This window comes from Indicator indicator, chromosome 19 (genome assembly GCF_027791375.1).
Source record: "Indicator indicator isolate 239-I01 chromosome 19, UM_Iind_1.1, whole genome shotgun sequence".
Taxonomy (NCBI): Eukaryota; Metazoa; Chordata; class Aves; order Piciformes; family Indicatoridae; genus Indicator; species Indicator indicator.
In genome coordinates this window covers 20,396,825-20,421,702 of record NC_072028.1, presented here as the reverse complement: position 1 = coordinate 20,421,702, position 24,878 = coordinate 20,396,825, and the positions used below count along the sequence as shown (strand labels likewise).

Genomic DNA, 24,878 nt, shown 5'->3' with positions numbered 1-24,878 from the left:
CATTGCTCTCTACAGCTCCCTGAAAGGAGGCTGGAGCCAGGTGGGGGTTGGTCTCTTCTCCCAAGGAACAAGCAACAGGACAAAAGGAATTGGCCTCAAATTGCACCAGGGTGGCTTAGGTTGGACATGAGCAACAATTTCTTCCCCCAAAGGGTTGTCAAGCCCTGGAACAAGCTGCCCAGGGCAGTGGTGGAGTCCTCATCCCTGCAGAGCTTGCAGATGTAGATGTGGTGCTGAGGGCCATGGTTTAGTGGTGAGCTAGCAGTGCTGGGTTGAGGGTTGGACTGGATGATCTTAAAACTCCCTTCCAGGCAGAATGACTCTCTGATTCTCTGCCTTCAGGCTGTACAAGGAGCTCTGCTTTCAGTGGTTTCTTACCTGTGTACTTCCAGGTCACATCTTCCATGGTCAGGCCACTGTCCTCGGGCAAGCGTTTCTTCAGCCAGGCCCAGCAATGGACTTGTTGGTCAGTAGGGGAAATCATGAAGAAGCTGGAACAGACAAAAGGAGACCAGAAACAATGAACTGACAGCCACAAGAATCACACACAGATTGCCAGCTTAGAGGGGACCCCAAGGATCATCTGGTCCAACCTTTCCAGGTGATAGTTGAGTTGAAATCATACAACATAGAATTATAGAATGGGGTTGGAAGGGACCTCTGGAGATCATCAAGTCCAAGCCCCCTGCCAAAGTAGGATCAGCTAAGGCAGGCCACAAGATAATTCAGTTCTTTTTTAGGTCATGAACTACTGAAGCCATTCAGTAACTTCCAAGCTAACAGGAGACAAAACCAGGCTGGTTATCAAAAGCCACAGCTGAAACCTCTGGGTCAACACCATCACATCCACCATGACAAGAAACCTTGCAGTGTTAGCAGCAGTCTGGTGACAAGAAGTGGTAAGAAGGGGAGCAGAGGCAGTTCTAGAGGAAGTTCACAGAGAATCTCAAAGTCACCATCATTCTGGTGCCCTCAACACAGGAAGGACAAGGACTTGATGGAGCAGGTCCAGAGGAGGGCCACGAAAATGCTCAGGGGGTTGGAGCAGCTCTGCTACAAGGACAGGCTGAGGGAGCTGGGGGTGTTCAGCCTGGAGAAGAGGAGGCTCCAGGAAGACCTAATAGTGACCTCTGGTACCTGAAGGGGGCTACAGGAAGGCTCCAGAGGGACTGTTTCCAAAGTCCTGCAGTGATAGGACCAAGGGCAATGGTTTGAAATGAGAGGAGATTGAAATTGGATGCCAGGAACAAGGTCTGATGGAACACTGCAACAGTTTGCCCAGGGAGGTGGTTGAGATATGGAGAGGTGAGGCTCAACAAGGCTCTGGGCAACCTGATCTAGTGGAGGATGTCCCTGCTGACTGCAAGGGGGTTGGACTGGATGCCCTTTGGAGGTCCCTTCCAACCCAGACCGTTCTATGATTCTGCAGAAGGTCCTTGCAGCTCTTCACCACCAGGCAAGACCCTGTCTGCTCAGCACATGGTTCACACAGCAGCTCCTTGTTTCAGCAGACCTCTTCTCACACACAATGTTGGTTATTATCAACAGCTTCCAAACACAGAAGCCCACTTGATGTGAGAAAATGAGCTGCTTGTTGTCTCTCCCCTATGAGCTGCGAGCTGGAAGTTCATTATCCACAGAGACAACATCTGCGGAAATGAGGAGGAGAGGAGGGAAGCTGCTGGCTCCAGGCAGAGAAGGACAATGCTTTGAAGCAACACATGAATGAAGAGAGAAGAGGAAGAGGCAGAAAAGCTGATTCTCATTGAAAGAGCAGCAAAGAAGAATGCTCTCACACCAATACAATGAGAGCACACAGAGAAAATGGCCCAGAGAGAGAAACCCACGAAGCAGCTTTTGAAACAGAAAGGTTTTGTTATGTGCCCAAGAGAGCTCAAAGTGGTGAGTCTAAGGATAAGATCTTGTGGTCATGAGAGCTCAAAAAAGAACCAGGGCAGACTGCAGAGCTCAGAATGAGAGTAGCCACAGGGAAAAGTTGCAATCACCCCAAAGTGGCATTTCCAGCACCTAACTCCCATGAGGAGGTCAGGTGGGAGCCAAGGAGGAACTGCTTGGTTTGCACCTGAAGTGATTCCCTAGACTTGAGAAACTTTAAGGACCCTGAAAACAAATTGTCTTTGGTTTGAGGAATTAAACATCACAGACTTGTTTTTTTTAGGCTGGAAAAGACCTTTAAGATCATCCAGTCCCACCATTAACCCAGCACTGCCAGCTCACCACGAGACCATGGCCCTCAGCACATCTCCATGGCCCTGAAATCCCTCCAGGGATGGGGACTCCACCACTGCCCTGGTTAGCTTGGGTCAGGCCTTGACAACCCTTTTAGGGAAGAATTTTCATCTCATGTCCAATCTAGACCTCCTCTGGCACAATTCAAGGCCATTTCTCCTTGTCCTACTGCTTGTTCCTTGAAAGAAGAGACCAAACCCCACCTCTCTCCTACCTTCTTTCAGAGAGCAATGAGGTCTCTCCTCAGCCTCCTCCAGGCTAAACACCCTCAGCTCCCTCAGCTGCTCCTCTCCAGCCCTGTTTTCCAGACCCTTCCCCAGCTTTGTTGCCCTTCTCTGGACCTGCTCCAGCCTCTCAATGTCCTTCTTGGAGTGAGGGGCCCAAAACCCAAATCAATGCTCATTCGTAGTCCCAGAATAAAGGTTCATTTGCCCCCCCCCCCCAATATCATTAAATCCAGGAGCAGCCTCTCATTTAGGGTTACTGAATTAGGAACACAAGAGGAGAATCACAGAATCAGAGAATTGTCAGGGTTGGAAGGGAGCTCAAGGCTCAGCCAGTTCCAACCCCACTGCCATGGGCAGGGACACCTCACACCACAGCAGGTTGCTCACAGCCACATCAAGGCTCTTTTTTCTTTATCAAGGCTCCTTTTTTTCTTGAGAGGGGAAACAAGGTTGTGATCTCCACGAAGAGGTTTCTCAGAGGTTGCTGAAGGTGCTGGATGAGGCCCAGGTCATGCAGCCACCCACCTGCGTTTGCTCAGCCGCGCTATGCTGCAGTCGTTCTCGTAGCCTCCCTTCTCGTTGAGCATGCCAGTGTGCACCACATGCCCAACTGGCACATCCAGGTCATTGGAGAAGAGGTACTGCAGGCTCTCCAGGGCCTGGTCTCCTGTGGACTACAGGGATTGAAAGGGAGAGAAAGGAGAAAAACAAACAAATAAACAAACAAAAAGTCAGAGGAGTTTAAGACTGCCTCAAATCTCGGCCTAAGAAAACCCTGCTGGGCTGGTGGAGCTGTGTGAATCAGCTGGATGGGTGGTGGATGGTGGTGATCTCCCCTCCTCTTCCCTCCCTTTTTTGGGGGATGATCTTCCTTCCTCTGTTCTCTCCTTTTTTTGGGGGGGGATGATCTTCCCTCCTCTCTTCTCTCCCTTTTTTGGGGGGAAATGATCTTCCCTCCTCTCCTCTCATCTCTCCCTTTTTTTGGGGGGGATGATCTTCCCTCCCTTTTTGGGGGGGGGGGATGATCTTCCCTCCCCTCTTCTCTCCCTTTTTTGGGGGGGATGATCTTCCCTCCTCTCTTCCCTCCCTTTTTTTTGGGGGGGGATGATCTTCCTTCCTCTCTTCCCTCCTCTCCTCTCGTCTCTCCCTTTTTTGGGGGGGGATGATCTTCCCTCCTCTCTTCCCTCCCTTTTTTTTGGGGGGATGATCTTTCCTCCTCTCTTCCCTCCCTTTTTTTTTGGGGGGGATGATCTTCCTCTCTTCCTCTCTCTCTCTCTCCTTTTTTGGGGGGGATGATCTTCCTCCTCTCTTCTCTCCCTTTTTTGGGGGGGATGATCTTCCCTCCTCTCTTCTCTCCCTTTTTTTGGGGGGATGATCTTCCCTCCTCTCTTCTCTCCCTTTTTTTGGGGGGGATGATCTTCCTCCTCTCTTCTCTCCCTTTTCTTGGGGGAATGATCTTCCTCCTCTCTTCTCTCCCTTTTCTTGGGGGGAATGATCTTCCCTCCTCTCTTCTCTCCCTTTTCTTGGGGGGAATGATCTTCCCTCCTCTCTTCTCTCCCTTTTTTTGGGGGGATGATCTTCCCTCCTCTCTTCTCTCCCTTTTTTTGGGGGGGATGATCTTTCCTCCTCTCTTCTCTCCCTTTTCTTGGGGGGAATGATCTTCCCTCCTCTCTTCTCTCCCTTTTTTGGGGGGGGTGATCTTCCCTCCCTTTTTTTTGGGGGGGATGATCTTCCCTCCTCTCTTCTCTCCCTTTTTTTTGGTGGGGGATGATCTTCCTCCTCTCTTCCCTCCCTTTTTTGGGGGGGATGATCTTCCCTCCTCTCTTCCCTCCCTTTTTTGGGGGGGATGATCTTCCCTCCTCTCTTCCCTCCCTTTTTTGGGGGGAATGATCTTCCTTCCTCTCTTCCCTCCCTTTTTTGGGGGGGATGATCTTCCCTCCTCTCTTCCCTCCCTTTTTTGGGGGGAATGATCTTACCTCCTCTCTTCCCTCCCTTTTTTTGGGGGGGATGATCTTCCTCCTCTCTTCCCTCCCTTTTTTGGGGGGGATGATCTTCCTCCTCTCTTCCTCCCTTTTTTGGGGGGATGATCTTCCTTCCTCTCTTCCTCCCTTTTTTGGGGGGGATGATCTTCCTCCTCTCTTCCTCCCTTTTTTGGGGGGATGATCTTCCTTCCTCTCTTCCCTCCCTTTTTTGGGGGGATGATCTTCCTTCCTCTCTTCTCTCCCTTTTTTTGGGGGGGATGATCTTCCTTCCTCTCTTCTCTCCCTTTTTTTGGGGGGGATGATCTTCCTTCCTCTCTTCCCTCCCTTTTTTGGGGGGGGATGATCTTCCTTCCTCTCTTCCCTCCCTTTTTTTGGGGGGGATGATCTTCCTTCCTCTCTTCCCTCCCTTTTTTTGGGGGAATGACCTTTCCTCCTCTCTTCCCTCCTTCTTTTTGGGGGATGATCTTCCCTCATCTCTTCTCTCCCTTTTTTTTTTTTTTTTGGGGGGGGATGATCTTCCCTCCTATCTTCTCTCCTTTTTTTTTCTGGGGATGATCTTCCTTCCTCTCTTCCCTCCCTTTTTTTGGGGGAATGATCTTCCCTCCTCTCTTCCCTCCTTCTTTTTGGGGGATGATCTTCCCTCATCTCTTCTCTCCCTTTTATTTTTTTTTTGGGGGGGGGATGATCTTCCCTCCTATCTTCTATCCCTTTTTTCTGGGGGGATGATGATGATCTTCCCTCCTCTCTTCTCTCCCTTTTTTTTTGGGGGGGATAATCTTCCCTCATCTTTCCCTCTTTTCTCTCCCTTTGTTTAGGTAGGGGACCATAAATTCAGTGCTGTCAGCTTCCATCCCTTACTTCCATGCCATGTTCACCAACTACATGGAGTTCAAGCAGTGTGAGATTGTCATGCAGGGGAGAGATCCCAGGTAACATCCAGAGATTCAGAAGGACCTAGAATGTTCTGCCCTTGGCCTTGCAAGGCTTGAAAGCCTCCTCTCTGTGTGAATGGGGCTAGAAAAGGGTTTTCAGCAGTGCCACGGATGGAACAGAATGGTGACAGCCCTGGAGCTCATATCCTGTCTACAGCCTAAGTTGGTGCTTCCATTAACTGGGCCTCAGACAGACAGCAAGAATCTGAGGCCTTGAGCAGCTTGGTCTAGTGGGAGGTGTCCCTGCCCATGGCAGGGGGGTTGGAACTGGATGATCTTCAAGGTCCCTTCCAACCTAAACCATTCCATGAATCTGTGCTACACCCTGTGGTAAGGCCTGAATTTGGTCACGAGCTTGACTCCCTCTTATCCGTCCTCAACAGAAGTTTGGCCAAGCCAGCTAAAGGCCACCACCAGCAGGCTGATGCTTTGTGACTTCCAAGGTACTTACACTTATTTCAAACTTGGTAAAGGATGACATGTCAATGACACAAACTGCTTCCTTGCAGCACTTGACCTCTGAGCCCACGATATCAAACCAGTCTGGTTTGTAGAAGGTTTTGCTCTGATCCAAATCCAGCAGATCTGATGTCAAGACGAATCAAAGGGAGCATTAATGAACTGGGTGAAGGATGATCTTACCTCGACCAACAGGGAGGCACTGGGCAGGGGAAAGGCTGGTGAGGAGCAGCTGAGGGAATTTGGGGGTGTTTAGCCTGGAGAAACGGAGGCTGAGGGGAGACCTTCTCACTCTCCACAACTCCCTGAAAGGAGGTTGGAGTCAGGAAGGGGTTGGTCTCTTCTCCCAAGGAACAAGTGATAGAGCTTCAAAAAGAAGCTACTTTTAGATTAGACATTAGGATGAAATTCCTCCCCAGAAGGGTGGTGAGGCACTGAAACAGCTTACACAGAGAAACTATGGAGGCTCCCACCCTGGAAGTGTTCAAAGTCAGGCTGAATGGGGACTTGAGCAACCTGGTCTAGCAGGAGGTGTCCCTGCCCAAGTGAGGGGGGTTGGAACTGGATGATCTTTAAGGTCCCTTCCAACCCAAACCATTCTGTGATTCTAAGCAAGAGGAAATGGCCTCAAGTTGTGCCAGGGATTGGACATGAGAACCAGTTTCCTCCCCAAGGCCTGGCCCAGGCTGCCCAGGGCAGTGATGGAATCCCCATCCCTGGAAGGGTTTCAAAGCTGTGTAGCCGTGGTGCTGAGGGCCATGGTTTAGCGGCGACCTGGCACTGCTGGGTTAAGGATTGGACTCCACTTGCTTGAAGGGACTCTTCCAAGCACAGCAGATGTGTGACTCTCTGAGAGTATGATCTCACCTTTCCCAGGTGGGACAAAATACTTGACTCTCTCAAAGCCATGCTTCTCCATCCAGCGAGCTCCCTGCGCGTCCAGGCGGTCGTACAGCGGTGAGGTCCGCAGCTGCCTGCCCGTCTGGAAGTCCCAGCGGGGCACTTTCAGGTCACACATGAGGGCTGCAACGACCAGAAAGATTAGTTAGTAAGCCAGGTGCTTAGTCTCATCTCCAATTTTCTTGCAGATAATCAATAAAGATCTAGGGAGCTTCTCCTTCCCTTCTACGCTGCCCTGGTGAGGCCACACCTGCAATACTGTGGCCAGTTTTGGGCTCCCCAGCTCCAGAGAGACAGGGAACTGCTGGAGAGAGTCCAACAGAGCCTATGAGGATGATGAAGGTTGCCCAGGGAGGTGGTAGAAGCCTCATCCCTGGAAGTTTTTAAGGCCAGGCTGGATGTGGCTCTGAGCAACCTGATCTAGTGTGAGCTGTCCCTGCCCATGGCAGGGGAGTTGGAACTGGATGATCCCTGAGGTCCTTTCCAAGTCCTGTGATTCTGTGATGAAGGCACTGGAACATCTCTGCTATGAGTAAAGGCTGAGAGCCCTGGGGCTGTTTAGTCTAGAGAGGAGAAGGCTGAGAGGGGACCTGATCAATGTCTATAAACATCTGAGGGGTGGGTGTCACAGGATGAAGGTGCCAGGCTCCTTTGGGTGGTGTCCAGTGATAGGATAAGGAACATTGGGGATAAGCTGGAACTCAGGAAGTTCCACCTCAGCACAAAGAGAAACTTCTTTAAGGGTGCTGGAGGCCTGGAGCAGGCTGCACAGAGAGGTTGTGGCATCTCCTTCTCTGGAGAATTTCAAAACCCACTTGGATGTGTCCCTGGGTGACCCTGCTGTGGCAGGGGGGTTGGATCAGATGATCTCAAGAGGTCCCTCCCAATTCCCACCATTCTATGATAATACTTACAACTATCTGAACCTTTAAAACAGTGCTGCCTTTCCTTTGCTGTGTTGGAAAAAGTCCACAAAGCTTTGTAGCTGCTTGAGAAGCAGAGGAACAGCATTTGCAGGAGAGCACATTGATATTCCTAGGCACTGATGGCCTCTTGACAAGGCTGTCAAGATAACAAAGCCTCTCCATTCCTCATCCACTCATGCTGCCTGCTGTTCATTAGGCATGATCCTGACATGCTGGGGTTAGGCAGCCCACACCTATCAGCTGTTATTCACCTTCTTAAACATTGGTACTTCAGCCTTTGTTAATTAGTGAAGCTTTTCCAATTGGCTCCTCCACCTTTTCAGCCAAAAGAGAATGTTCTGCCTAAGAGCATCCTAAGAAATGTTTGGCATTTTTCCTGGTTGCTCACTCAAGGCTGAAGATGATGCCCTGGTGGTCATGGAGGTGTTGGGTAGAAGGTTGGACTTGAGGATCTTAAGAGGTCTTTTCCAACCTCTATGAACCAGCAGTGCGCCCAGGTGGCCAAGAAGGCCAACAGCATCCTGCTTGGATCAGCAACTGTGTGAGGAGAGGAGAGGAGAGGTCATCCTCATCCTCTGTACTCAGCACTGGTGAGGCCACAGCTTGAATCCTGGGGTCAGTTTTGGGTCCCTCACTCCAAGAAGGACATTGAGGGGCTGGAGCAGGTCCAGAGAAGGGCAACCAAGCTGGGGAAGGGTCTGGAGACAAGGGCTGGTGAGGAGCAGCTGAGGGAGCTGGGGGTGTTTAGTGTGGAGAATAGAAAGCTGAGGGGAGACCTCATTGCTCTCTACAGCTCCCTGAAAGGAGGCTGCAGTGAGGTTGGGGTTGGGCTCTTTTCCCAGGGAACACCACCAGTACAACAAAAACCCCCAAACAACTCATTTCTTTTCTCCTGGCAAGGGGCTGCATTGCCACAAAGGAGGCCAAGGAGAAAGGCAGTAATTCTGAGAGTGCTGACAGAGGAGAGGCAGCAGAAAGGAAATCCTCAGACACAAGCTGATAGAATGGGTTGGGTCGGAAGGGATCTTAAAGATCATCTAATCCAAATCACCCCACCATGGGCAGGGACACCTCCCACCAGCCCAGGTTGCTCAAGGCCTCATCCAACCTGGCCTTGAACACCTCCAGGGAGGGGGCATCCATGACCTCCCCTGGGCAAGCTGGAAGGTCCCTGGCACCCCCCTGGGCAGCAGCGGGTGCAGAGGCCTGACTCACGCATCACTTCCATCACGCGGTGCCGGAGGAAAGTGCGGCTGCTCTGCAGGCTCCCGAAGCGCTTCAGGTCCAGAGGCCAAACGTTGTCTGTTGGATACCCATTGACCATCCACTCTGCCAGGTACCTGATGGAAGAGTAAAGGAAAAACTGAGATAAGGACAAAGAGGTAAGACAGGATGGAAAAGTTTCGTTGCTGTGAAGGGTGCTGGAGGGCCTGGAGCAGGCTGCGCAGAGAGGTTGTGGAGTCTCCTTCTCTGGAGACTTTCAAAACCTGCCTGGATGTGTTCCTGTGTGACCTGCTCTGGCTGGAGGGGTTGGACTGGATGATCTCCAGAGGTCCCTTCCAACCCCTAACACTGGGATTCTTGCTGGCCTCTCCCCCTCTGGAGCAGCAAAACTTCTGCCTTCTCTGCAAGAGCTTCCAACGGCCATTGTGCTCCTGGGCAAGCTGCTGTGGGTGCTCTGCTTTAGCAGGGGGTTGGACTGGATGCTCTCCAGAGGTCCCTTCCAACCCCTACCATGCTGTAACCATTCTGTGGTTCTGTGAGACATCAGCCAGTGTCTCAAGGGAAGGAGTCCAGCTTTGAAGTCAGCAAACAATCTGGACAGAACTTCTTGCAGTAAGGAGAGAGAGAAGACAACCAACAGTCCTCTAAATACTGGCAGAACATGGAAGGTTTCCCCTTCTAATACTCATCCACCAGCTGTCCAAATCATTAATTTACCATTAGGATGGAACATCCAGGACAGGAGGAAGGTAAGGACAAAGCCAGATTTGTGGAGAGGCTGACACCATGTCAAGTCCCCAGGCTGTGCCACGAAAGGAGGTGCTGAGTACATCCGGGTTGGAGGCAGGGGCACTTGCCAGTCCCTGGTGTAGGCTCAGCCACAAACCATCAGTGCCAGCCTGGTTATGCTTAGCTGTACTTCTAGCTCCAGAGCTGAAGGACAAGGGCAGCCCAGACCAAAGCAGAGCAGAAGGATCTGTTCACAGTCAGCAAACAGAAGAACAAAAAGGGGTTGAAGGCTAATCACCACAAGTTACATCAAGAAGCTAAGGTGCTCTCCTGCAGGCTGCAGTAACAAGTGGACCAAGAGTGGTTTCACCTTCAGAAATGACTTTGGTTCTTAGAGAACCTCACTGCAAAGACCCCATGAAGTGAAAAAAAAATCCTTAGTTGCTTCCCTGGTGCGTTAAATTATTTGACCAACAGATATAAACCAGTGAGGCCAAAGGCAGATCCCAACACCTGCCATGATAGAAGAGCAGCTTGGTAGGAAGCTGGATGGCAGAAGGCCTGCTGGGCTGTCAAATCCAACTGGCAGAGGGAGTGCTGATCACTGTGCAAAGCACCTTTGCTGCTGGGATCACACTCAGCAGCTTGTCAAAGCATTTGGAACTGGATTTAACTGGGAAATGATCCCATCCCCAGCTCACTGGCAGAGGGCAGGCTTGAACAGCACTGACAGCACACAACGTGGTGCTTCAGCTGCTTCAGATTCACTCTGCCTGCAAAGGAATCCACTGCTGGGTCTGCTTCAGTGATCTGAGGACTTCAATCAGATGATAAAGGGGATCAGGGAGACCAGAAGATGAAGGAATCCATGCCTGGCTAAGCTTTTATCTCTTCTTGGTAGGTAAGAAAAATCAAACCAGGTATCTCAAAGGAAGCTTGACCCTCAGCAGGCTGCAGATCACACCTGAGGGGAGGTGTGCAGGGTGGGAGGAGAGGCCAGCACAGATTTGGGCTGCACAGGAGAACACCACAATGAGGACATGGTGACTGCTCTTCTCCTCCACTCAGGTAGGGAATGGAAGAGGAGTCTTTGTCAGAGAGGAGGCTGGGCAGGGCAGAACACTCCACAGAAGGATCACCTGAGTGGTCTCTTTTACACAGCCTCACAGATTGCATCAGGTTGGAAGGGACCCTCCAAGGGCATCTTGTCCCCCCGCATGCTGCAGTCAGCAAGGACACCTCCAGCTGGAGCAGGCTGCCCAGGGACACAGCCAGGCTGAGCTTGAATGGCTCCAGGGCTGGGGCCTCAACCACCTCCCTGGGCATCCTGTGCCAGTGTCTCCCCACCCTCCCTGTGCACAACTTCCTCCTGAGCTCCAACCTAAATCTGCCCTGCACCAGCTTCAAACCATTGCCCCTGGGCCTATCCCCACAGCCCCTTCTGAACAGTCCCTCCCCAGCCTGCCCGCAGCTCCCCTGCAGATATTTGAACTGCAGCTCTAAGGTCTCCCTGGAGCCTTCTCTTCTCCAGGCTGAACAGCCCCAACTCCTTCAGCCTGTCCCCACAGCAGAGGTTCTCCATCCCTCTGATGATCTTTGAGGCCTCCTCTGCACCCTCTCCAGCAGCTCCATGCCTCTCTATCTTCAGGAGCTGGATGCAGCACTGCAGGCGAGGTCCGACCAGGGCAGAGGGTGGCAGAATCCCCTCCTCTCCACCTGCAGGCCGAGCTGCTTTGGTTCCAACCTGACTCAAGGGGCAGAGAATGATGCTGAAGCACTTACTTGCCTGCTCCCCCACCATAAGAGATGCCAGCAGAGTTCATGCCAGCCAGGACGAAGTATCCCAGGACGGTGGGCGACTCTCCCATGATGCAGCGCATGTCGGGGGTGAAGGACTCCGGGCAGTTCACCAGCTGCATGATCTGCAGGGCCTCCAGCTCGGGCATCCTGCGCAGCAGGGCACTCAGCAGCGGCTCTGGCATCCCAAACAAACACACAAAGCACTTGGTCACAGCCTCCCCTCTCCCTGGGGTGGTTTGCATAGGATCATAGAATCGAGCAGGTTGGCAGAGACCTCCAAGCTCATCCAGTCCAACCTATCACCCAGCCCCATCCAATCAACCAGACCATGGCACTAAGTGCCTCATCCAGGCTTCTCTTCAACATCTCCAGGGATGGTGACTCCACCACCTCCCTGGGCAGCACATCCCAATGCCAAATCTCTCTCTGTGAAGAACTTCCTCCTCACATCCAGCCTAAACCTCCCCTGGCACAATTTGAGACTGTGTCCTCTTGTTCTGTTGCTGGTTGCCTGGGAGAAGAGCCCAACCCCCACCTGGCTACAACCTCCCCTCAGGTAGTTGTAGACAGCAATGAGGTCTGCCCTGAGCCTCCTCTTCTCCAGGCTAAACACCCCCAGCTCCCTCAGCCTCTCCTCACAGGGCTGTGCTCCAGACCCCTCCCCAGCTTCATTGCCCTTCTCTGGACACCTTCCAGTCCCTCAACATCTCTCTTGAACTGAGGAGCCCAGAACTGGACACAGGACTCAAGGTGTGGCCTGACCAGTGCTGAGCACAGGGAAAGAATAACCTCCCTTGTCCTGCTGGCTACACTATTCCTGATAGTGATTCCCACCTGGGCATGCTGCTGGCTCATGTTTTAAGGCTATGCCTTTAATTTCTTTTCCAGAGTTCAAGAAGCAAAGTAATAAAAATGTAAAAAAATCAGGACTGGGTGTAAGAGAGCAAAATAATGATTCTTCTAAACACTTCCACTGGGGAGACAGAAATGTTTGAGAGTCAGTACTCAAAACAAAGCTCAGCCTGGCTGGTGTTTTGCTGCTGGACAGTCTAGCAGGGGTGCTTTCTGCATTTCCCTTCTGGTTTTGCTTTTGGAGATAACACACACTGGCACACTGACCTTGAAAAGCTAAGTTCTAACAGCCTCTCTGCTTCTTGGCTTTCTTCCTTCTGCCAGGGGGGTGTGGGGAAAGCAGGGAAAGGGGAGGCAGGGGTAGGGGGGTGCAGCTTTCCCCAGACTGTGCTGTTTCTGCTAATTGTACCTATTTGTCAGAATATTTGGTACATATTCACTGCATTGCATTGCAGGCTGTAGTTTGTGCTTGTAAATACAGCTACATTTGCTTCCAAACTGAGCTAGTCTGGGGGTGTTAATGGGGGAGGGAAATTTCAACCCACCACACTGCAACACTCCCCAAAGCCTTGCAGCTACAAGTGTGGCCAGCAGGAGCACAGGGAAGTCATCCTGCTCCTGTGCTCAGCACTCCTTAAGGCCACACTGAGTGCTGTGCCCAATTCTGGCTTCCTCAGGTTAAGAAAGACATTGAGAAGCTGGAAGGTGTCCAGAGAAGGGCAACGAGGCTGGGGAGGGGTCTGGGGCACAAGGCTGGGGAGGGGTCTGGAGCACAGCCCTGTGAGGAGAGGCTGAGGGAGCTGGGGGTGTTCAGCCTGGAGAAGAGGAGGCTCAGGGGAGACCTCATTGCTGTCTACAACTACCTGAGGGGAGGCTGTAGCCAGGTGGGGGTTGGGCTCTGCTCCCAGGCAAGCAGTGACAGAAGGAGAGGACACAGCCTCAAGCTGCACCAGGGGAGGTTTAGGCTGGATGAGAGGAAGAAATTCTTCCCAGGAAGAGAGATTTGCCATTGGGATGTGCTGCCCAGGGAGGTGGTGGAGTCACCATCCCTGGAGGGGTTCATAAAAAGCTTGGATGTGGCACTGGGAGCCAGGGTTTGGTTGTCAGGAGGTGGTAGGTGTTAGGTAGCAGGTTGGACTGGATGATCCCTGAGGTCTTTTCCAACCTGGGTGATTGATTCTGTGATACAGACCCCCTGGGTTGATGGCTTAGGGGTTGGCCTTGCTGCAAACAGCTCCTTGGAGAAGGAGCTTGGGAGTCTTTGGGGGGTTGAAAATTCTCCCTCCCCCACCCCCCCAATATTAAATTGCCAGACCAGCCCAGCTGGAAGCAAACCACAGAATCAACCAAGTTGGAAAAGGCCTCAGAACTCATCAGGTCCAACTTACTACGCACACACAGGAGGAGAAAGTTGTTTGGTGTGAGGGTGCTGGAGGCCTGGAGCAGGCTGCCCAGAGAGGTTGTGGAGTCTCCTTCTGTGGACAGATTCCAGCTCCACCCCTGGCCATTGTGCTCCTGGGCAAGCTGCTGTGGGTGCCCTGCAGGGGCAGGGGGGTTGGGCTGGGTGATCTGCAGAGGTCCCTTCCAACCCATGGAAGGGTTCTGGGATAAGTGCCTCTCCTTCCCCCCCACCTTTCAAGCCTGGGAAGTTTGTGAGTGTTCTCTCCTTCAGATCTGCCTTTTTTCAGCCATCTTTTCTCCCCAGCTCTTGGCTCCCCTTGTGCCTGCACTTGGCTCCAGTCAGTGACTGGAGGCACACATGGATGTGCCCTGATTGCCTTCTGCAGGGTTCTTCCAGCTGCTCCTCAGGTTCAACTGATTCATCTGGCTTCCATTTCTGTGAGGAACTCTATTGACAGCATCAGAGTTCAGCTCCAGGGGATGGAGCCAGAATGGGGAGCAGTTTTGTGCTGGCCTCTGCTAGAGGTTCTCAGATCCAGAGATGCCTACAGGCTTGCTTGAAGGCATGAGTCTCACAAAAGTCTGGCCCCAGCCTCTCTTGCCCCCAACCCTTTAGCTCTTGCTGAGCATTGCTCAGATCCCCTCTGGGGCTGCTCTTCTCCAGGCTCAACAGCCCCAGGGCTCTCAGACTTTGCTCCTCACAGAGATGCTCCAGGCCCCTCAGCAGCTTTGTAACCTCCACTGGACCCTCTCCAGTAGTTCCCTGCCTCTCTGGAACTGGGGAGCACATAACTGGACCCAGATGTGACCTCACTAGGGCAGAACAGAAGAGTAGAACCTCTCTGCACCTGCTGGCCATGCTCTTCATGCACTCCAGGAGACCACTGCTGCCTTCTTGGCCACAAGAGCACATTGCTGGCTCATGGGCAACCTGTTGTCCCCCCCAGCATTCCCAGGTCCTTTTCCAGAGAGCTGCTTCCCAGCAGGTCCCCCCTCATGTGTCCTGGTGCAGGAGGTTATTCCTCTCCATCTGCAGGACCCTACACTTGCCCTTGTTGAGCTTCATGAGGTTCTCCTGCACCCACCCCTCCTGCCTGTCCAAGTCTCACTGAGTGGCAGCACAGCCTGGTAGGCTGTCAGCCACTCCTCCAATTCTGCATCAGCAGCAGCCTGGCTGAGGGTCCAATCTGTCCCTTCCTGCAGGTTGTTGAAGAAGATTGGGCCTAGTCCTGACCCCTGGGGAACACCACAAGCTCCAAATAGGCCTCCAACTAGGCTCTTTCCTGCTGATCACAACCCTCTGTGCTCTGAGACCTTCTGCCAGGTTCTCACAGGATCACAGACTGGTAGGGGTTGGAAGGGACCTCAAAAGATCATCCAGTCCAACCCCCCCTCACTGCTCACTCATCTGACCCACACTTCCTAAGCTTCCCTAGGAGGCTGTTAGAAGAGACAGTGCCAAAAGCCTTGCTGAAGCTGAGGTAGACAACATCCACTGCTGTGTTCTTCCCTACAGGAAGAGCCCTCTCTGGAGAAGGTCACAAAGAATGCAAAACCAGAATTGAATCAGATGGGAAGAGGGAGACAGAACATTTGGAATACAAGAAACCACCACTGTCAGTGGTGGGATGAAGCCTGGGAAGCAACACCACCAAGTTCTGTCCACCCATGGGCAAGGGCACTTGGCAGGCACTGCTGGAAGGAGCTGCAGAAACCAAACACCACAGGCACATGGCAGGTCAGCAGTGCTGCTGGGCCACGGTGGCAGGAGAGAAGCAGCTGGCACTGGCACTCAAAAAACCAAACCAAGGGAAGAGAGCAGTGCTGGGAGGTCTGGGTGGTACCTCACTGCACCACAGAAAAAAGCACACCAGCACAGAAGGGACCTCTGGAGACCAGCCAGCCCAACCCCCCTGCAAGGCAGGGTCACCAAGAGGAGGTCACACAGGAACACAGCCAGGTGAGCTTTGGAAGTCTCCAGAGATGGAGGCTCCAGCACCTCTCTGGGCAGCCTGCTCCAGGGCTCTGCCAGCCTTACATCCCAGCAGTTCCTCCTCATGTTTAGGTGGCACTTCTGCTGGTCAGCTCTGTGCCCCTCAGCCCTTGTCCTGTCACTGGGCACCACTGCAAAAAGCCTGGTGCCACCCTCCTGCCAGCCACCCTTGCAGTATTGCTGAGCACTGAGGAGATCTCCCTCAGGCTGCTCTTCTGCAGGCTAAAAGCCTCAATTCTCTCAGCCTTTGCTCACAGCAGAGCTGTGCCAGGCCCCTCAGCAGCTTTGGAGCCCTTTGCTGTCCCCTCTCCAGCAAGTCCATGGCAGGGAGGTTGGAGCAGATGATCTCTAAGGTCCCTTCCACCCTAAGCCATTCTAAGTCCCTGCCCTTCTTGAGCTGGGGAGCCCAGAACTGGCCACAATGCTCCAGATGTGGCCTCACCAGGGCAGAGCAGAGGGGCAGGAGAACCTCTCTTAACATGCTGGCCACACTCTTCTTGATGCAGCCCAAGATGCCAGTGGCCTTCTTGTCCACAAGGGCACATTGCTGGCTCATGGCCATCCTGTTGCCCACCAGGACTCCCAGGTCCTATTCCTCCACCAGCTCAGCCCCCAAGCTGTACTGATCCATGGGATGCAGGACTTCCCACTTGCCCTTGTTGGATTTCATTGGATTTCTCCTTACCCAGCTCTCCAGCCTGTCCAGGTCATGATGGGTGGCATGACCTAGACAGCCCCTGAGGGTTGGTGGGACACACAGTGACTGAGGCAGTGCTTGCTGAAGGGGTGGCACAAAAATGACTGACAAGTGAAGGGATGGAACTAGTCTGAGAGAATCATAGAATCAGAGAATTGTCAGGGCTGGAAGGGAGCTCAAGGCTCAGCCAGCTCCAACCCCCCTGCCATGGGCAGGGACACCTCACACCACAGCAGGTTGCTCACAGCCACCTCCAGCCTGGCTGCAAAAACCTCCAGGCAGGAGGCTTCCACCACCTCCCTGGGCAACCTCTGCCAGGCTCTCACCACCCTCCTGGGCAAGAATTTCTTCCTAATGTCTAATCTACCTCTCCCCTCCTCCATCTTGGATCCATTCCAGTCCTATCACTCCCTGACAACCTCCAAAGTCCCTCCCCAGCTTTCTTGGAGCCCCCTTCAGATCCTGCAAGGCCACCAGAAGGTCTCCTGGGAGCCTTCTCCTCTCCAGCCTGCACAACCCCAACTCTCTCAGGCTGTCCTCAGAGCAGAGCAGCTCCAGCCCTCTGCTCCTCCTCCTGGCCCTTCTCTGGACACCTTCCAGCCCCTCCAGAGCCTTCCTGGAACAGAGGCTCCAGCACTGGACCCAGAGCTCCAGGTGTGGTCTCAGCAGAGTGGAGCAGAGGGGCAGAATCCCCTCCCTGGCCCTGCTGGCCACACTTCTGCTGCTGCAGCCCAGGCTCTGCTTGGCTCTCTGGGCTGCAAGTGCTGACTGCTGGCTCCTGCTGAGCTTCTCCTCCCCCAGCACCCCCAAGGCCTTTCCTTCAGGGCTGCTCTCCAGCCAGTCCCTGCCCAGCCTATAGCAGTGCCTGGGATTGCCCTGCCCCAGCTGCAGGACCTTGTACTTGGTCCTGTTGAACCTCAGGAGGTTGGCTTGAACTTTCATCCTTCCCCACACCTTCCAGGGAAAGGCAGACCCATGCTAGCTGCTCAACCAGCAGCTTCCTGCTGAAGCCAGGTATGGTGGGAAGCTGTCCCCCTGCACTTACCAAAATGATCCCAATCTTCTTGAAGGTTATGAATCTCCAGCTGGTTCCTTCCTTCTGTGAAGAGAGGTTTGGGGTTCTTCTCAAAGCCCCCTGAGAGGATGCCACCCTGCCAGTTGCGGATGTAGATCCTGCCATCTGGGTCCACCACAGCTGCAGAGGGCAGAAGAGAGGAGGCAAGGGGATTGAGAGGAGGGACATGGGTCTCAAACACCAAGGGTGGGTGACCTCCTGAGATGGGAAGGGATGGCCTCACCCACCAACCCCCCCAACACTTCCACACCACCCTGCTTCTCATGGGACACCTTGGGGAGCTCATCCCTCCACAGCCATTGTGGTCAGCTTTGGGACAGCACAGTAGAACAAATTGAACCTAAAGTCTGGAGAATACTCCAGGGGCACCTTAGAGCTGCCTTCCAAGAGCTGAAGGGATCCTCCAGGAAGGCTGCAGAGGGACTTCTTCCTGAGGGTGTCTAGAGAGAGGCCAAGGGGGAGTGGTTTGAAGCTGAGGGGGAGCAGGGTTAGAGTGGAGCTGAGGAAGAAGTTCTTCAGTGTGAGGATGGTGAGATTCTGGCACAGGCTGCCCAGGGAGGCTGTGGATGCTCCCACCCTGGAGGTGTTCAAGGCCAGGTTGGATGATGCCTTGAGCAGCCAAGTCTAGTTGAGAGGAGTCCCTGCCCATGGCAGAGAGGCTGGAGATGATCTCTGAAGTCCCTTCCAACCTGAGGTGTTCCATGACTCTATGATAAAGAGCTCCCAAGCCAGCAGGAGTAGGAGGACATAAGAAGGAAGTCACAGATCCTTTGTGGCACCAATAAACCACTACACTGCCTTAGTTCCACTGGAACTGCAACCAAGATCAGACCTTCCACCAAGAGCTGTCCTGCTCTCCCCTCTCCATGTAAAGAAGAGGGAATTTTAATGGGGCTGTGTCACTGATCCAGTGTGGGGCAGGCCACCAGCATGAAGAAGCTGGGCAGCACTGGGGTGAGGCCAAGCAGTCAGGGCTGGAATGCTTCTCCCAGTGGTAGAGACAACTTGAAGCATTGATGACACTTCACCTGAGATGTTCCACAGCAATTTTTTTCCATGGACAAGAAAGCTGTGACTGTATCTGGGTGTGAATACAGAGATATGGCTGGAATCAGACCAGGAAAAGTGAAGCTGAGGAATCCTTACTTGGTATGTTGCTTGGCAGAGGTTCTTTCAAGGGATGAGTCAGGAGGTAGAAGTGTTCACAGGCATGGAGTGGGATGTTGACTGGTTCCTCCACAGAGTGGCCCAACTCATAGGCCCACTGAAAAAAACCCAAATGTGCAGGTTAGAAGGCAAAAGGGAACTCCAATTAATAAAAAAACCCCAACAAAAAACCACAAACAAACCAACCAACCAACCAACAAACAAAACACCACAACACCAAAAACCCCACAAAACCAACAAAAACAACAACAAAAAAACACCCCCAAAACCAACCAAACAAAAAAAGGCAGGACAAATGCAGAGGTCCTCTCTCTGGGTGTGCTTTTGCATGAGGCCAAACAGTCCCCACCCCTGGAGGCACTGAGAGGCTGTGGAGATGTGGTGCTGAGGGCCATTGTTTAGTGGTGACCTGGCAGTGCTGGGTTAGGGGCTGGGACTGGATGATCTCCAAAGTCTTTTCCAACCTAAATGATTTGTAAGATTTGGTTTAGTCCCCTAAATCTTAAAGAGACACACACCTGAACATGAGCCAGGAGAGTGCTCAGGTAGCCTGGAAGGCCATCAGCATCCTAGCCTGGATCAGCAATGGTGTGGCCAGCAGGAGTAGGGAGGTGATGGTGCCCCTGTTCTGGGTACAGGTGAGGCCACACCTTGAATCCTGGGGTCAGGTTTGGATCCCTCACTCCAAGAAGAACATTGAGGAGCTGGAGCAGGTCCTAAGAAGGGCAACCAAGGTGGGGAAGGGTCTGGAGAACAGGGCTGGGGAGGAGCAGCTGAGGGAACTGGGGGTGTTTAGTGTGGAGAAAAGGAGGCTGAGGGGGAGACCTCATTGCTCTCTACAGCTCCCTGAAAGAAGGTTGTAGTGAGGTGGGGGTTGGTCTCTTTTCCCCAGTATCAAGTGACAGAAGGAGAGGAAATGGCCTGAAATTGTTCCAGGCCGGAGATGAGGCAAAATATCTTTGCTGCAAGATTGGTCAGGGATTGGCACAGGCTGCCCAGGGAGGTGGTGGAGTCCCCATGCCTGGAGGTGTTCAAGAAAGGTGTGGCCATGGCACTTGGGGCCATAGTTTGGTGGCCATGGTGGGGTTGGGGTGCTGCTTGGACTGGATGATCTGGGAGGGCTTTTCCAACCCAAACAATTCTCTTTGCTTATGATTCGAACCCTTAAGGCCAACCCCCAAGCACAAACCATGAACCCCCACACCCAAACCACAAAAGGGCAACCAAAAACACCCCTGAGAGAAGCTCTGAAATGAAGGAAAGGAGAGAGAGGAATGTTAATAACTGGACCTGGCCAGCACAGTTGACAAAGTACTGGCACTGAATCTGTCCCCTGTCAGTCTCCACTGCTGTCACTCGACCCTTCTGGACTGAGACGTGGCTGACGCTCGTCCGCTCGTGGATCTGGACACCTGCAGAGGACAGAGGAAAGTCAGTGGCCCACAAGGCTTCCTTCTGAGGTGTCAGGCTGCCAGCATGGAACCCTTCTACTCAGCCCCAATGCTTGGTGTCTCTGTCAGTCAGGGAACTACTGGAGAGGGTCCAGTGGAGGCTACAAAGCTGCTGAGGGGCCTGGAGCAGCTCTGTGAGGAGCAAAGGCTGAGAGCCCTGGGGCTGAGAGCCTGCAGAAGAGCAGCCCCAGAGGGGAGCTGAGCAATGATGAGCAAGAGCTGAAGGGTGGGGAGCAAGAGGCTGGGGTCAGCCTCTTGTTAGTGGTGCCCAGGGACAGGCCAAGGGGTAATGGGCACAAACAGGAACCCAGGAGGTTCCATCTGAGCAGGAGGAGAAAGTTGTTTGGTGTGAGGCCTGGAGCAGGCTGCCCAGAGAGGTTGTGGAGTCTCCTTCTCTGGAGAGCTTCCAACCCCCCCTGGCCTTTGTGATCGTGAGCAAGCTGCTGTGGGTGCCCTGCTTGAGCAGGGGGTTGGACTGGGTGATCTCAGAGGTCCCTTCCAACCCTCACCATGCTGGAATCCTGTGATCAGAGCAAAGCTGTAAAGCTTTTTAGTCTGGAGAAGAGGAGACTGAGAGAGGATTTAGTAAATGTTTATAAATATCTGAGGGCTGGGGGTCAAGAGGGAGGGGACAGGCTCTGCTCAGTTGCACCCTGGGATAGGACAAGGGGTAAGGGATATAAACCACAGCACAGGAGGTTCCACCTCAACATGAGGAGGAACTTCTTCACTGTGAGGGTCCCAAAGCACTGGAACAGGCTGCCCAGAGAGGTTGTGGAGTCTCCTTCTCTGGAGACTTTCAGGACCTATCTGGATGTGTTCCTGGGTGACCTGTGCTGGATTCTCTAGTCCCGCCCCTAACATCCTCTGACTCAGCACATCACAACAGCATTCAGGGTGGGAAAAACACAACATAGATTTTTAAGCGGACTGACCCTTACACAACTAAAGAAGTTTTGTGTTTCAGCACCTGGAATCTCAAAAGAGATGCAGAACAGGACTTTGTTGGATGGAAAGGAGGAAGCTATTCATGCAGGGCAGGCCCCTGTAGATAAAACAAAACAAAACCAACAAACCCAAGCTCGTACCATTCCGTGAGGCAGCGGTTGCCAGAGCGAGACTCACATTGGCAGATGACACCAGAGCATCTTCTGGCACATACATGGCCCCCACCAGGTCATGGATGTTGACGAGTGGGTGGAGCTGTGCCACGTCCTTTGGGGTGATGATTTCACAGGGGATCCCCATGACTCTGCCCCAGGGAGAGAAGGGAAAGGGCTGCTGTTAGGGTGGGAGGTACCTTTTAAGCTGCGCCTAGAAACTTCTCCACAGATTTTGAACAGAAAGTAGGTTGAATGTGCATAAGAAAATAATGGTAAGGTCTAAACCATCCCCATTGGACATGTATCTGACAGAAAAAGTTAGTTAGGGACACTGACTTTCTCTCTCTTTTTGGCTTTCTCTCTCTGCCAGATACCAGTCTGTGCTTCTGCTGGCTTTGCTGACCTTGAATGCCTTCTTGTGGCGGTTAAGCAACTAACAGCAACTCTCTGCTCCTTCTCTTGTACAGGAGGAGGGGAAAGGAGCAGAGAGAGAGTGGAAGCTATTGGTAGCCCCCTGGTTTGTCCAGGAGGATGCTTCTTGTGTTGTTTATAAGTGATAAATATTTGTAAATACTGAATATTTTGTACTCATTCATCACATTTCCTATTTAGATTGTAGCTTTGCTTTGTAAATACAGCTTCATTTGCTTTCCAAGTGACAACTTTATGTTGCGCGGGGGGGGGGGGGGAGGTGGGGAATTTCAAGCCACCCCAGGGTGGCAGGAGGGGAGCTGGGTCAGGCTGGAGGGGCAGCAGCAGCTCCTGGCACTTACGTACTTGAGGGAGGAGGCGATGCGCTTCAGGGAGATGAGGCGGTCCTGGGTCTGGGCCAGGGAGATGGAGCCTGTCTTCACGTACCCTAGGGCAACAACCAAAGCTAGGTCAGGTTTGGATAGGGATCTTCCAAGTCCTTTTTTCATCTCAGACCCCTTGGCTCCCACTGCTCAGCCCCAGCTCCCCACATCACGTCCGACGCTTAGCAGCTGCTCATTAAAAACCTGCATCAAGTCAACCTTTCAACTTCTTCCTGCTACACTGGGGGTTGAACTAGATGACCTCTGAAGGTCCTTTCCAACCCAAACCATTCCATGATTCTGTGATTTTTTTTTAGTATAATATTCCATGAGTCAAATAATTCTATCATTGGGCTGCCCAGAGAGGTTGTGGAGTCTCCTTCATTGGAGAGCTTCCAACCCCACCTGGCCGTTGTGATCCTGGGCAAGCTGCTGTGGGTTCCCCCTGCTTTAGCAGCAGGGTTGGACTGGATGATCTTCAGAGGTCCCTTCCAACCCCTTTCAACCATTCTCTACTTTACAGATTTTTATAAACTTCAACACATGGTAGCTATTAAAAAAGAAAGAGATCTAAGAACTGCTCAGAAGAACAAAACCTCAGCAACCAAACACAGACCCTTGGTGATTCCACCACCTGCAGGAGATTAAATCTGAGCTTAATTGCAGGCAGAGTTATTAACCTCTGCTGGGTCTGACACAAGTCCTTGCCAGCAGAAAGCTTCCACTGACCAAGCTGTTCTTATCAGGAGTATTTTGGAGGGAAAGGGAGAATTTCAGTACTGTCTTCTTCTTATTTCCAAGGTGAGACTACAGTAAGATAAGCACCAGGGAGACCTTAGAGCAGTCTTCCAGTACATGAAAGGGGCCCCAGGAGAGCTGGGGAGGGACTTTGGACAAGGGCTGGGAGGGACAAGATGAGGGACAATGGATTGGAGCTGAAAGGGGAGACTGAGAGTGGAGATGAGGAAGAAATTGTTGGCAGTGAGGGTGGGGAGACACTGGCACAGGTTGCCCAGGGAGGCTGTGGCTGCCCCCTCCCTGGAGGTGTTCCAGGCCAGGCTGGATGAGGCCCTGAGCAACCTGGGTTGGTGGGAGATGTCCCTGCCCATGGCAGGGGGTTGGAACTGGATGAGCTTTAAGGTCCATTCCAACCTAAACCATTCTGTGAATCTATGATCTCCCTTTGCCTTGGTGCTTCTGTTAACCACCTTCTCTTTCTGAGAAGGGAATTGGTGCAGAAGACAATCACAGAATCACTTAGCTTGGAAAAGACCTTCCAAGATCCTGGAGTCCAGCACCTTTTAGGAGCATGGAGTCCAGCACCTTTCAGAGCATGGAGTCCAACCCCAACCGGGCCATTTGCTCCAGGCACTGCAACACACTTTGTAGTGTCCTTATGAAAATTCTCCTGTTTGCCCACATTACAGACAACACAAAAATGCTCACAGTTTGGAGCAGGGTTTTAACCATCTGATGCTCTTCTGCCTGCCTCAGGAACAGCTCTTTGCACCTGATTCATGCAGTCTGAACGCTTCCTTTTTGGCGCAGGAACCGCCAACACTGTAGGTGTCCCATCCCTATTTCAGTGTCAATACCTTGATGCAGTTGCTCAGAGCTTACTCCAGGATTTCAGTACCTGTGTTCACTCCTGTCTCCTGCTCCAGCTGCTGGTAGAGCTTGTTTGAGTAGTCTGCCATCTTCAGCTCTATGGACACAGGCCGGGCCAAGCTCACGATGCCAGCGCAGAAGCGAGTGGTGCCAGCAGCCAACCTGCAGGAGAAGTTGCAAAAGGCCTCAGCCAATTGACAGCACAAGCAGGCACTAGCCTCTCCCCCAGAGTTACTGGCCCAAGAGGGGGGATAATGGAGGGAAGACACAACCTTGAGCTCACTTTGGAAGACATGTTGCCTCCCAAGCCCTCTTGTCTTTAACCAGTCCTGAACGCTGACATTTTTCATGTCACAGAATGGGTTGGACTTGATGATCTTAAAAGGGCTTTTCCAACCTAAGTGATTCCTAGGTGAAGATTCTTAGTGAGACACTGGAACAGGTTGCCCAGGGAGGTGGTGGAAGCCTCATCCCTGGAGGTTTTTAAGGCCAGGCTGGATGTGGCTGTGAGCAACCTGATCTGGTGTGAGGTGTCCCTGCCCACGGCAGGGGGATTGGAACTGGATGATCCTTAAGGTCCCTTCCAACCCTGACAATTCTGTGATTCTGTGATTGTCTTCTGCACCAATTCCCTTCTCAGAAATCGAGAAGGTGGTTAACAGAAGCACCAAGGCAAAGGGAGATCATAGATTCACAGAAAGGTTTAGGTTGGAAGGGACCTTAAAGCTCATCCAGTTCCAACCCCCTGCCATGGGCAGGGACACCTCCCCTCAGAGCAGGTGTCCCTCAGCACCACACCTCCATGGCCTTTCAGTCCCATCATGGTTGGGGACTCCACCACTGCCCCTGGGCAACCTGTTCCAGGCTTTAATCACTCTTTCAAATGAAGAAATTGTTCCTCCTGTCCAACCTAAACCTCCCCTGGTGCAACTTGAGACCATTTCAGGTTTATTTTTTGACTTTTTTGCTACATCCCTGCCCAGCTGCAATCAAAAGGTCCTCATCACACTGTGCTTGTCCAGCACCTAGCTGGATGAAGATCTGGGACCCCACTGTAAGCCAGGCAAGGTTCCATTCCCTTACAAAGGAAGCCCAGCACTTAATTTCACTCAGAAGGACACTGTCCACAAGGTCTTAGAGGACACTCCACACTCTCCTCTTTGTGACTATGAAGAGCCTCACAGCACTTGGCTCCCAGCTATGCAAAGCCAAGGAATCACAGCTAATTCTTCTTGAAGCAGCAGCACCAGGCAGGAAGCTCTGGGCTAGAGAGTAAAATACTCTCAGTCCAGCAGCAGAAGCTGCTGC

At 52.6% G+C, this 24,878-nt stretch overlaps 1 protein-coding gene across 1 annotated transcript in view; it reads right to left on the bottom strand.

The window, feature by feature from the left end:
- Positions 1 to 23,674, bottom strand: part of PDPR (pyruvate dehydrogenase phosphatase regulatory subunit) — a 29,626-nt gene extending 5,952 nt beyond the window's left edge. The window contains exons 1-12 of the mRNA XM_054389721.1: positions 23,599 to 23,674; positions 21,946 to 22,027; positions 21,154 to 21,317; positions 19,905 to 20,026; positions 18,594 to 18,711; positions 17,418 to 17,567; positions 11,412 to 11,604; positions 8,892 to 9,016; positions 6,718 to 6,873; positions 5,843 to 5,976; positions 3,003 to 3,151; positions 379 to 491 (exon numbers count right to left, since the gene is read on the bottom strand). Coding sequence (XP_054245696.1) covers positions 379 to 491; positions 3,003 to 3,151; positions 5,843 to 5,976; positions 6,718 to 6,873; positions 8,892 to 9,016; positions 11,412 to 11,604; positions 17,418 to 17,567; positions 18,594 to 18,711; positions 19,905 to 20,026; positions 21,154 to 21,317; positions 21,946 to 22,027; positions 23,599 to 23,659 — 1,567 coding nt within the window. The 5' untranslated portion in view covers positions 23,660 to 23,674. The remainder of the gene's footprint in view (positions 1 to 378; positions 492 to 3,002; positions 3,152 to 5,842; positions 5,977 to 6,717; positions 6,874 to 8,891; positions 9,017 to 11,411; positions 11,605 to 17,417; positions 17,568 to 18,593; positions 18,712 to 19,904; positions 20,027 to 21,153; positions 21,318 to 21,945; positions 22,028 to 23,598) is intronic.
- Positions 23,675 to 24,878: the final 1,204 nt, after the last annotated feature.